Source organism: Octodon degus, unplaced genomic scaffold, assembly GCF_000260255.1.
Source record: "Octodon degus isolate 3935 unplaced genomic scaffold, OctDeg1.0 scaffold00104, whole genome shotgun sequence".
Classification (NCBI taxonomy): domain Eukaryota; kingdom Metazoa; phylum Chordata; class Mammalia; order Rodentia; family Octodontidae; genus Octodon; species Octodon degus.
In genome coordinates, this window is record NW_004524680.1 from 1,516,289 (window position 1) to 1,529,715 (window position 13,427).

At 46.6% G+C, this 13,427-nt stretch overlaps 1 protein-coding gene across 1 annotated transcript in view; it reads left to right on the forward strand.

Moving 5' to 3' along the window:
• Cacna2d4 (calcium voltage-gated channel auxiliary subunit alpha2delta 4) overlaps positions 1–13,427 on the forward strand; it is a 112,145-nt gene that overhangs the window by 48,297 nt on the left and 50,421 nt on the right. The window contains exons 19-23 of the mRNA XM_012516392.2: positions 3,618–3,679; positions 4,686–4,753; positions 7,430–7,475; positions 7,547–7,644; positions 8,165–8,258. Of these exons, the coding sequence (XP_012371846.2) occupies positions 3,618–3,679; positions 4,686–4,753; positions 7,430–7,475; positions 7,547–7,644; positions 8,165–8,258 (368 nt within the window). The remainder of the gene's footprint in view (positions 1–3,617; positions 3,680–4,685; positions 4,754–7,429; positions 7,476–7,546; positions 7,645–8,164; positions 8,259–13,427) is intronic.

Sequence of the window (13,427 nt, forward strand, 5' to 3'; positions counted from 1 at the left end):
AAGAAGAAGAAGAAGAAAAAGAGAGAGAAAGCAAGCAAGCAAGCCTGTGCAGAATAAAACCAAAAATAAAACCACATCTGGGCATGAAATAGACCAGCTATTGAAAATTTAAAAATTCAAAGAATTTAAAAGAAAAGTAGATGCTTTCTAGAAAGAAAAATAGGGCTAAGGATACAGCTCAGTGGCCCAGAGCCTGCCTCGTAATCACAAGGTTGGCAGTTCAATTCCAAGAAAGAGAGAGAGAGAGAGAGAGAGAGAGAGAGAGAGAGAGAGAGAAATGAAGGCTAATTTTTCATTCAGAAACAATAAGAAAATGGTTTTAAAGCACTGAAGCAAATCACACACCCCACACAAAATTTATCTTAAGGTGAACTATAACCTGCAATATAAAGTTGAAACTATAAAACTTTTACAAGAAAAAAAATCTTCTCAACTTGAGGGTATGCAAAACATTTTGGGACAACACAAAAAGTAACAGCCCTGTAATAAACTGAACTTCATTAAACATCTAAGGTTCTTCTGCTCAACAAAAGGAAAGAAGATGGAAATGAAAAAATATAAGAAATTGTAAGAAAATGAAAACCAAAAGACCCAAAAATGCATTGTCTTGGTTACTTTTTCCTCATTGCTGGGAGAAAACACCCAACACCCAAAATTAGCTCACAGTTAGTGGAGGTTTTAATACAACTCAGCTGGCTGCAAGGCAGAGAGCAGCCGTTCATGGCAGTGGAAAATAGCAAAGAGCAAAGGGAGGAGCAGTGGCGTGGCAGCGAGCAAGCCCCTCCCCCTCTATCCTAATGCGGATTGCCCACCCCAGGGCGGGTGTAGCACTCACACCCATGATCCCCACATTGGATCATGAATTAACCACAAACTCTAGAAGCCACCCCAATGACTGCATGAGGCTTTGGGGGGACAAGTAGACCCAAACCATAACATGAGTGAAGGACACCTACAAGGTCATAACAAGAAACAGTAACAACCCAGTAAAAATGAACAGAGGACTTGACCAGACCCTTCTTAATGCCACCTAGATATGCACCTGACCAATTGGCGCTTGGAAGGAGGATTACTTAACGCTGCCAGTCACAAAACTGCCAACTAAAACTTGAAGATTTTCCACCTAACACCTTTAACAGTGGCTACAACTTAAAAGGCCAAATGCTGACACCAGTGTAAAGAAGTTAGGGGCCCTGGGAGATAGCTCAGTAGAATAAGTGCTTGCCTGATAAGTGCAGGGTCCTGAGTTCAATCCCTGGTACTGAAAAAAAAAAAAAAAATTAAACTCTACTATCAAATAGTAAAAGAATAAAATAGTAAAACATATGAGAAATTGGCAGATTTTTTTAAATAAAATAAACATTTTACCAAATGGCCCAGAAATTCCATTTCTAGCTATTACGGAGACAAATGAAAACACATGTCCATAAACTGTATCTCGGTGTGGTATAGCAGCTTTCTTCACTATAACCCCAAACTAGAAACAGCCCAAGTATCCATGAATAGGTGAATATAGAAGCAAACTGCGGGCCGGGGAGATGGCTCAGTAGAATAAGCACTTGGCTGGCAAGCACAAGGACCTGAGTTCAATCCCCAGTTCCAGGAAAAAAAACAAACAACGAAGCAAAACTACAGGGTGTCCATACATGTCTGTGGTACACAGCAACAGAAAGGACAACTTCTGATATGCACAGCAAGGTAGATGGATCTTAAAAACATGTTGCACAACAGAAGTGAGGCCTAAGGAGTGCACAGAGTAGGGACAGGCCCAGCAACTCTGGGGATGGAATTCAGAGCAACGCTTTGCTGTAGAGGGTGGGACACGGGTAAACTAAAGGGCCGGGCAGATTGTAGAGCTCTCTCATGTGGTGCCTGGTATCTTAGTTTCTTTTCTCTTGTAGCTGAGACAAAATACTTCACACCCAAAGATAAAGGAGGAAAGTGTTATTTAGCTCACAGTTTGTATATTTTCAGTCCATAATCAGCTGGCTCCAGGACAGCCTAGGATAGCAGAGGGGAAAGCATTCATGGTGGTGGAAGACGCCACAAACAAGAGGGGAGAACAGAGTCAGGCTCTTTTCGGTCCCTTATATTGTATGCAGGCTACCTGCCCTAGGGTGGGTGCAGCACTCACACCCGTAATCCCAGGACTAGACCAAAAATCAATCACAGACTCTAGATTCAGGTCCTTCTGAAAAGCCCATCCCCCATGACCCCCATGAGGTTTTGGGAAGACATCCAAGCACAAGCCATAACAACTGGAGAGGTAATTTCTTGGCTATATATAAACTAATCAAAAGTAACTAAGACCAGGAAGATAGCTCAGCAGCTTAAGCCCCTTCGTGGGAAGCACGAGGTCCTGAGTTCAACCCTGATCTTAAAAACAACTAATTGAATAATATAGTTAAGATCTATGTGATTCACAGTTAAGAAAAAAGAAGTAAAAATTAAAAAGATGACCTCTAATTCTGCTACTCAAGAGAGCCCACCTGGGCTCCTAGTCATTGTCCCCTGGGCTGGTCCCCACCTCCCTCGATGACCTCCAGAGAAATCCTCTTATCTCCTGTGATAAGGGGACCTCAGGGAGCTGACTGCAGAGGGGGCTGGAGGCCATAGATGGACCCTGAGGACAGGGCCGGAATCCAGGCGGCTGGCTTGTTCTGATGCTCTTCTCCTGTAGAATGCAAGCTATCCCTGGCATCTGTCTTCCTCTGCATCCCTTCCAACATTTCACTCCAATTTTTAAAGTAAAGAAAAGTCAGTCCTGCACCAACCACGGGCCTCATGGTTACATAATCTCATGGCCCAAGGCAGCACTGTCCACAGGGCTTCAGAGCCCAGAGCCCGGAGCCCAGGCTCACAGCACCTCGGTGTGTGAAACACTCCCCTTCCCCTGGCTTACGCGTGAGAACTCTGATGCTTGGAGAAGCAACTTGCCCGACAGCCCCCGACCTGTGAGCAGCTATCCTGGGCTTCAAGCCAGATGTGCCCAGCCCAGCCGGTGCCCTTGGCCACTGTCTGTGCTCCCTGCCACCCTGATGCTGCAAATTAAACTGCAACTGTAAAAACAGCAGCTTTGCAAGGAAAAGGCTGATGTAGCTGGGGCTGGGGTTCTGTGGAGAGGTTACCACGTCCCCGTTCTCCCTCTCTAGACAGGGAAGGCTGTAAGTGGACTGTTTGCATGTGTCTTAGAAGTTTCCAGCCTCCTAGCAGCTGTTCTCGGACCCCATAGGGACACCGGAGTCACCAGATATTGTAGCCACCAGCCACATTGGCTATCACTTAAATTCATACAAATCACAATAAACTAAAATTGGAATATTCAGTGTACTGGCCACATACCACACACACTCAGAGGCCACATCATAGGGCCACCATGGTGACAAGGCAGGTCCAGACCTCAGTCTTTAACCAGACCGCCCCACACTCAGCCCAGGTCACGAAGTTTCTGGAGATGATCCTGCCTAGGGATGTCAATAAGGGAGCATGGCGGGGTGGCCAGGGAGGGGGCAGCACGCCAGGGAAGGTACAGAGGTGTTGACCCCGAGTGCTCGGTGAGGAGGTCAGGATGCGAGCAGTCGCTGCCTCTCCGCCAAGCGCATCTTCTTCTCTCTCAGAAGCGAGTCCTTTTCCTGGCCAACGACTACTTCTTCACGGACATCAGTGACACTCCTTTCAGGTGAGACACTCCTGGCCTTATTAGCAGGGAAAGAGGTAGGCAGGACATGGATACCGACAACCCAGGGTGCAACTTTCAGGTTTGAGGGACGGATTTTCTCATTTTGGCAATGTTGTGGCCAAAGACCCAGCTCAGCTTGCAGAGGAGCCCAGCCCTGCCTTGCCAGTGTAGCCAGGTGTGCTAGTTCTGCAGCCAAACTCCTGGTATGACTCCCAAGGCCACCAAGTATGGTCTGTGGGACCTCAAATTATTTAATCTTTTTATGCCTTAGATTCCTCTTCTACAAAATGAGGGCTAATAATGGTAACTCTTTCTTTCTTTCTTTTTTTCTTTCTTTCTTTCTTTCTTTTTTTGGTGGTACCAGGGATTGAACTCAGGACCTTGCACTTGCCAGGCAAGTGCTTATGCCACTGAGCTATATCCCCGGCCTCTGGTAACTATTTCTTGGCAGTTCTGTGAGGATAAAATGATACAATCTGCTTAAAGATTTAAGAGCAGTGCTTTGTAAGACCAAAGGGTCATATTGGAATATCTATCTCTTCAACTGTACAGATATTTGACCCCAACCTTAGCACAAATTAGGGAACAGATGGCTCTTGCTTTGGAGTCACTCTATGGCTCAGCAAAGCCCTATCTGCGTGCTCTAATTGGTCACTTGACTACACAGGGACTTCTGTAGAATCACCTATACTTAGTGTACAAGCAAACTGAATGGTTCCACATTCCTGGGGGAAGCCCGGGCCTTACAGCTCTCAGGGACTCCAGCCTGACATTGCACCAGCAGAGGCAGGCTGGCAGGCCTCACCCAGTGGGAAAGGATGGCCTGCAGCCGGCACACAGACTCCTCCTGCTGCCAGCGGGGGGCCTGTGATATGCAGGATGAGCCTAGTTTAACATGGTGTGGAGAGCCCTTGGTGTGGCATCCATGGGACCCTTCTCAGGAAAAAGGCTGATCACAAGCCAGTGGTGTTCCAGGCCTGTGAGGTGGCTTCCCCTCTCTTTCCAGCTTGGGTGTGGTGCTGTCCAGGGGCCACGGGGAGCGCATTCTCCTGGGAAACACATCTGTGGAAGAAGGTGAGTTGGGCCAAGAACTGATGGGATTTTCTCAGGATCCTCGGTGGGATGGGTTTGGACCATCTCCCAGTCCTGGGCTTAAGTGCCTGCAGCTGGGAGGCACCATCGGTGGAAAGGGAGGAGGTTCAGTGAGTCCCTGTGACTGTCGGGAATTGGTCATCAAATCAACAGAACCAAAGAATTGCCAGTCTTTTGTCGCCTGAGCCCAGGAGGCTCTGCTAAACCAGAGACAAGGGCTGTCCAGAGAGTGAGTCTCTTTGCAAAGCTGTATTTTCCACCACAAGACTGCACCTAGGGTAGAAAGGAAGTGGGAGGAGTGAAGGACACAGCGGGAAGCGGCAGGTGCACCTGCAGCCCCAGCTAGCTGAAGGCTGTAGCAGGCGGATCACAAGTTCCAGGCCAGCCGGGGCAACTTACCAGACCTTATCTCAGAGTAAAATTTTAAGAATGAGGGAGCCGAGCTATTCATACAGGCTTCCACTACAGAGAACCACTGAGCACTTGTCTCAAAACACAGAAGTGTATTTTCTCCCTGTTTTGGAGGCTGGGCTCCTGTGGGGAGGGCTTTTCATTGCCTCTTCCAGCCTGTGGTATGCCAGGCCTTCCTCAGCTATTGGCTGCCACAGATCTTCTCTGCCTTCATTGCTGCGGGGCCTGCTCCCCTCAGGGGTCTCTGCTTGCCCCTTTTTCCTTTCTCACAAGGACACCCAACATATGGGACCTGGGTCCACCCTCATGACCTCATCTTGAGTACAGAGGCCAACACGGCCAACACCCTATTTCCAAAGATGCTCATGTTCACAGGTTCCAGGGGGCAGGACTGTTGCATAACCTTTGGGGTTTTTTCCCATAAGTTTATTGAGAAATAAATAGCAATGAGACAGTTTCAAATCAAATTGGTAGGACAGTTCCAATAATTAACACATTGCATACTACCTTGGTGGTTATTTTTTGTACAAGATGCAGACATGATATCCTATTTACAAACACTGTTAGAATAAATCCCTCTAGGGGGCCGGGGAGATAGCTCAGTGGAATAAGCGCTTCCCTGGCAAGCGCAAGGGCCTGAGTTCAATCCCTGGTTCCACCAAAAAAAAAAAAAAAAAAAAAAGAATAAATCCCTCTATTCATTGAATTAAGAGAATGTAGCTAAATATCTATCCTAACCAATTTGAATACACAGATACAAAATGGTCATTCATCTGTATCCCCCTTTTTTGTTTAGTTCCATTACTTAAATATTAGAGGTGTGTGAACTCAGCAAAATATTCCAAAGTAGTCCAGTAGTCCATAATAGTATTGGGTCTTTACTTGACTGGCAATGTCAGAAATTGTTGACCTGAGTCCCCTAAAGCTCAACATAACAGCATGGCTTTACTTCTTATACTTCATTTTTATACTTTTCTGCTGGATGGTTAAGACCAAGATAAAGCAGGACCTATGCAACAAGAGTTGTAGCTTTTGTATCTGAGAAGGTCAGTGAAATCCCCTCAGGATTTATCCTGGGATCCTGTACCTCGGATTGTAGATCCTTTGTCAGTGTCAGCCATGTGGATGAGTCACGGCCATTGCGTAACTTTTGGGGAACACAGTTCATTCCATAATAGGGAGCTCACAGGGTGAAACTGAGAGAAGAGGAATGCGAGTGGGGAACGTAGCAGGGAGGGCCTCCACCCTCCCTGTTCCCACCCCACATGAGCTACCTAGGCACCTCCTCCCCAGCCCACTCTGACCCACCCTCAGGCCCCAGTGCAGGGGACACTTGTGGGACAGCGGCCTCAGGCAGACTCTCCCTGCACTTACCTGGAGCCCCCAACACTGCCCTTGCAGAGAGATGGGCTGTGATGTCACAGTCCCCCCCCTTTTTGCCTTCTACAGCCCCCCAAGCCATCACACTCCCTGGCCTTCTCCGTGTCTTCTTCCTCCCACACCTGTCTTCCTCCACCCAGATGTTCCCATGTGACATCACTCCAGGGAACAGACCCACTTCTGGTCCAGGAGCTTGAAGTCATGTGGCCAGCTGGGCCTCTCTGTAGCTATTTGTGTCTATGTCAGTCCAACCTTCCTTCAAAGGGCTCCCAGAAGCCCGCTGGCCTTTGCATCCTCTTGTCCTACAAATTCAATAAAGCCGAAGCACCTGTTTATGCTTGAGCGCTAAGCCAGAGCCAGCACAGCAACTGCTCATTCTACTGACAATCAAGCACTGAGCGCAATCAGTGCAGGCCTGGGCTAGGCAGGGGCCACAGAGGGCACAGGGGCACACGTGTCCACCTCTCACCTCGTCCCTCACTGGGGCCCACGGAAGCCAGCAAAGGCACAATCACTAGTTTCAAAGTACCAGTTCCTAGGAGGGAGGCACTCAGGGGAACTAACCGTAGCCACTTCTGGACTGTCCATAAGGACTGGAATCCAACCTGGAAATCAGGGAACGATGTGAAAGTCAGAGGGAAAAGGGTGACGACCTCTGGCCAACGGGTAGCTCACTAAGGATGTAGCATTCACCCCATCCCCAAGGAGCATTTGGGATTTGGGCACAGGCCCTCTGTGCAAACCTGGAAATGACCTGTCAGTTGAGCTCCCCCTCTGACTATGAATGAGAAAGACCAGAACTCCCCTGAGTGCCTGGGGACACATTCCAGGCAGGGACACTGTCCTAAGTGTGCTCTCTGGTTCCAGGCCTGCATGACTTGCTTCACCCAGATCTGACCCTGGCCAGTGACTGGTAAGCAGGAACAGAGGGTGGGAGAGAGAAAGGTGGGGTTTTGAGATAACACGGACTCTCCTGGGTTCCAGGATCTACTGCATCACGGATATTGACCCAGACCACCGGAAGCTCAGCCAGCTGGAGGCTGTGATCCGCTTCCTAACCAGGGAGGACCCGGACCTAGAGTGTGAGTGCAACCCAAGCCGGGGGGTAACTTGTCCTCAGAGCTCTACAGCTTTGCAGGGAGGAGGAGGTCAGGAGTGGGGAGAGGTGGCTGCACATGGCCCTTCCCTGTAGCACACAAGTGGCCTGGACAGAACAGGGATGCTGTTCATCAGAGGAAAAGTCAGGACCGACTAGCCTCCCCACAGGTCCAAGCGCAACACTATTCACAAAGAACTGTGATGACCTAGGTTGTCCCCAGGTCAAGGGCTGACATCCTTTGGGGTCTCTGTTAACAAGGCTGTGGTAGGGGCATCTGCCTGCCTGTCAGCACTGTCCCATCACCTAGCAGTGGCCCTGGGCAAGCAGCTGGTGCTCTGTACTCTAAAGACCCAACAGAGCTCTTGGCCAGATGACCTTAAGAAGGCCCTCGCCTGTGGGGGATTTCCGAGCGCCATCCTTCAGCTCCTCTGCACAAACACCACTAGGGAGCTCACTGGAGAACGGGGAACAAGTGGCTCAGTCTCCTGTGATTTTGCCCCCAGGCGACGAGGAGTTGGTGCGGGAGGTGCTGTTTGACGCAGTGGTGACAGCCCCCATGGAAGCCTACTGGACGGCGCTGGCTCTCAACATCTCTGAGTATGTACCCAGAGGGGATGAGGGCTCCAGGGGCAAAGCAGCTTGCTTCTCAGGCCCTCCGCATCCCTTGGCTGAGTCAGTACTCCTTCTACCACCTGGGTGGCAGCGCAGGGCACTACTCAGGCTGGCCTCAGACAATGATGAGGGGACAGAAGCAGATACACTGTGTTACAGGAAGGGGACGGCCTTCACAGCAAGCCCTCTGGAAAGTGGAGCTCTGCAAAGCTTCCACACAGCCCAGGGCAGCGGCCGGCTCCTCACTTTGAACAAACACCACATGCAGGTGTCCAAGGGCAAGGATCCAGGGCTCACCCCACCGTAGCCCCATCCCAAGGACTCTCTCTCTGGGTCTGATTCTGCCCAAGCAAGCCCACTAACCCAAGTGCTGCTGAGAGAGCGATCAAGCAGGTTGGAGCCTTGTTTCTAGAGGGATGGTCGTGTGTAGTGACACCCAGCAAAGCCCAGCGAAGGGGGTGTTCTGTAACCCTTTTGATTCCCTTGCTCCCTAATGTCCCTGTGTTCACTGGCCAGATAGAAATGTAAGTGGCATGGAGTGTGTGAATGGGCACAAATGCTACAGGACAGTGTGAGATTGATAAAGTTAAGATTACAGAGGGCTCTATCTTGGTCCTGAATAGGAAGCCCCAACAAAGGAAGGGCTCAAACCGCTCCTAAATATTCACTATCCTAATAAGTACTCCAACAGAACCTGAGAGGAGCAGTCTCCTGGTGCCGCTCATGCCCTTCCATGGCGTGCAAGGCTACGCAGGCTATGCCCCACTTCTGCATAAGAAGGGAGCGGACACAGTACACCTGTGCACATTATCCGCACGTGTAGCACCTGGGGGAAGCTGCCCGGGACAGATTCTCATTGGTTCTTCTTGGTTCAAACAACAATAACTGGCCTAGGCGTGGAAAGGACACTGCACTGTGCAACTTTTTAGGACAATGGCACACCATGCAAATGGAAGACCGTTGCAAAACAAAACCCAAAGTGAGGAAAGGAAAGAACACGATGGGGCCAGGCACTGTCTGTACTCCATAAGATGTGCGTCCTGTTATCACCTCGGTCACCAGTGAGGTAACCAAGGCATAACAACATCACACCACCTTCTCGGGGCCACGCATCTCATGTGTGGCCACTCTGGAATACAGGTCCAGACCTGAGCCTCTGTGCCTCTTCTGCAGGGGCTGGCCGGTCCCTAGGCTGGAGGGGAGCGGCACTGCCGTGCTCTTTCCAAGTTCAGAGCTGAGCCCTTGGTGCTTTTTAGTGGCACAAAACGTAGAGAAGCAAATGTTCTTAACTAGGGCGCACACTAGAAAAGACGACCTGGGTAGTTCATATAAAATAACACAAAGCTAAAGAGAATAGTTTTGTAGTCACCTCTACAGATGCAGAAAATGCACTTGAACAGATATCCATTCGTGTCTTTTAAAAAATCACGAGATAAAATTGACCTAAAGCTGAAAGCTAACCTCTGAAAAGAGCTTGAGACTCTTCTGCAGAAGCTTCGGCCAGGCAAGCGTGCCACCGCGCGACTCTTGGGCTTATGACAGCACCGAGATCCAAGGCATATTGGAAGGGGAGAGTAAAATTCTCTCTACTTTATTTTTTTTGGCAGAACCGGGGATTGAACTCAGGCCCTTGCACTTGCCAGGGAAGCGCTTATTCCACTGAGCCATCTCCCTGGCCCCCCTCTCTACTTTAGAATGGAATGGTTTGGGCTGAGCTGTAACTCAGGGGCTGGGCACCGCTGCCCGTGTGAGGCCCTTGTTCCATCTGTAGTGCTGTGAAAATAAACAAGTAAACAAAGACGGCGCGACATAGGAAAACTACCATATCCAATGAGAGAATTTAGCAAAGTGGTAGGTTAGAACATCAACTTTCAAAAACAAGAGAATATTTTAAAAAGCTTGTTTAAAACAGCAAGACATAAAACATAACAAAGTTAGAAGACTGTGAGAATATATAAAGCTTATAAAGAAATGTCCAAAACCTATATAAAGAAAATTATGAAACACTCCTTTAAGACACAAAAGTAGACTTGAACACATGGAAAGACATACGGTGCCACTTGAACAGGAGGACACGGTACATAAAGGCATTAATCCTCCCTGAGTCGATGTACAGATTTAAGGCAGTCCCAACAGTAATGCCATCCCCACTTTTCGGCATCCAGATAAACTGATCATAAGGGTCATTTGGAAGAACACGAAAAACTGCTCAAAATTCTGGGCAGCAGAACAGCGACGAAGGAAAGATGGCTAGGGAGACTAAGGCATAGCACAAAGCCATCGTGATGTTCGGCCCGTGGGCTGTCACGGGAAACGACAGACAGACGCAGGGGACAGAAAAGAAAGTGCAGAGATTTGTCCACATACTTGTTCAAGACTTAGTCTGTGGTAAAGCACTGTATTGACTCCATGTTGGAAAAGGGACTTTTTACTAGCTGGCTCGAGACTGGGCGTGGTGGCGCGCCCCTGTAATCCCAGCTCTTGGGAGGCTGTAAACAGGTAGATCACTGTGAGTCCAATCTAGCAGGGAGACCCTGAACACCCGGTATACCCTTCCCTACAATACAGAAAATAATAAAAATAAATATAGCTGGCTCAAGAGCCATATGGAACAGGATACAATTTTGTTCTTTTCCCACACCCTACACCTGGGTAAAGTCCAAGTGACTCAGATTTAAGTGTGAAAAAAAAAAAAGAAGAAGAAATCCTATAAGCACTAAAAGAAAACATGAGCCAGCGCTCCAATATCTGGCAGTGGGGAAATCTTTCCCGACAATGACTCAAAATTCAGAAGCAATAAAGAAAGGCATGATGAATAAATTTAACAACATAAAAAATGTTTGTATGGTAAAAATGAAAACAAGAAAGGGAGGAAGAGGAGTGACAAGCTAGAAACATTTTGCAATTATGAAACAGACAGTTATTACCTCTATATTATATAGTCATGAGAAATGAAGAACTTCATAAATACAGACGTAAAAGACCAGTTACTGTAAGAGAAAAGTGCTCCAGAGCTAGTTCTTAGAAAAAGAAATATGAAGAGTACTTAAATATATGACAAATACTCAAAATATATGACAAATAAATGCTCAATCTAGCTATCCATATTAAGACTACCAAAATCGTACTTCTAACTTACTCAATGAGTAACCGTCTAAGTTTGTTACCAGATAATATTGGTCAAATATTTAGAAAATGTAAATAATTTACATTTTGACCCAGCAATCTCAAAGAGACAGGAATCTGTCTGAAAATGCACAGAAAAAAAATATGAAAAAATGAGGGCCGGGGTGATGGCTCAGTAGAATAAGTGCTTCCCTAGAAAGTGCAAGGGCCTGAGTTCAATCTCTGGTTCTGCAAAAAAGAAAATATGAAAAGATGTACACACATGATATTCATTAAAGCTCCACTTAGAACAGTAAAAGATGGGCAAAATTTAAATTTTTGTAGGTAGGAGCTGAGTTAAATAAACTGTGGTAGAAGCTATCCATAGTGGAATACCATGCAGCTATAAAAAATGAAACATATTTGAATAAGTTGCCATGCAATGATCTCCAGCAATAAAGTATATATCATACGTCCACTCTTTATCTAAAAAGAAATGTAAATATATTTTCATTGTTATGTACACACACTATATATACAAGTATGTATAAGTGCACATACCCTTTTGCTTCTTATTTAATTTAAATTAATTTTTAACTGACATATGAAAACACAATAGATGAATGAAGTACCATGTAATGTTTGAAAGCACGTATACATTGTAATATTAAAATTAAGTTCAATGTTTCTATCTTGGGGCTGGCAAGATAGCTCAGCAGAATAAAGCACCTAAGGCTTAAGCAAGCTTAGGTAAGTGTAGGGATCGCAGTTCGATCCCCAGCATGCCACACTAGCCCTGCCCCCAGGGCAGGCTGAGCCAGCCAGAGTCTGGGCACAGTGGCACACGCCTGTAATTCCAGCGCTAGGGAGGCTGAAAAACAGGAGGATCGCTATGAGCCCGAGCTGCGTAGTGAGACCCTGTAACAACCAGATGCATTTAATAAATAAATAAATATATCTATCTCTTAAATAAGTATCATTTCCTTATAGGAAAAACATTCAAGCTCTTCTGTATTTTTAAATGCATAGAACATTATTGTTGCTGATCAGTCTACGTGTACAATGACACTTCTGACTCCTGCGTGACCGTAACTTCATGCCCTTGGTCAATTTTCACCCGATCTTCCCTCCCCTCTGTTCTTCTTGGCTTCTGGTAATCAACATTCTATTCTCCACATACATATTTTCTTAATAAAATGATAAACCAGATAAAAATTACTTCTTATAGATGATAGGAAGAGTGAGGAACAGGGGGGTGAATTTCAGAAACAGTCTTTTCAGAATACGCCTTATTTTTGTGCTAACTTTGGTTTTCTGGAACTTTGTAAATGTTTCATGTAATTATAATTTAAAGTTAAATTTTAAAAAGTAATCTCTAAAAATTGAAAACAAGGGCTGGGGAGATAGCTCAGCAGTCTAAGCACCTGCTTGGCAAGTAAGTGCAAGGGCCCAGGTTCAATCCCCAGTACCGCATGCTGTGCCTCTGTGCCGGCCCAAAAACTGGGTGTGGTGGTGCACACCTATAATCCCAGTGCTGGGGAGGCTGAGACAGGAGGATCACTATGAGTCCGAGCTGCATAACAAGACCCTGTACCCTCCAGAAAAAAATTGAAAGCAAATAAAACAGATAAATCTAGCTGCTTATCAAGTCCTTACATGCAGGACTTCTTTCAAGAGGATTTAGAACTGTAAACATTAAATAAAATCTTAAACTATACAGTAATCACATTGCTAGAAATGACATTGGGTTGTTATTCACAATAGAGTAAATAAGACCAGGTTAGTATGTGAAGAGTAAAGCTTTTCTGGAAAAAAGAAAAAAGATGTTCAAACTTTAAAAAATAAAGACGTTTAAATGAAATGCTAAAAATGAATTAGCAATATCAACTGGAACGCAATCATATTTATTCTTAGAGAAATAAAAAGGAAATCCTATCTTTCTACTTGAAATACTTATTTAAAACTCTCCCTGCTGAGAGGACTAGCTTCACAGAGCACCCTACCCCCAAACTGCAGCCATTCAAGGCTGTTGGGGAGCTGAGCCTTACA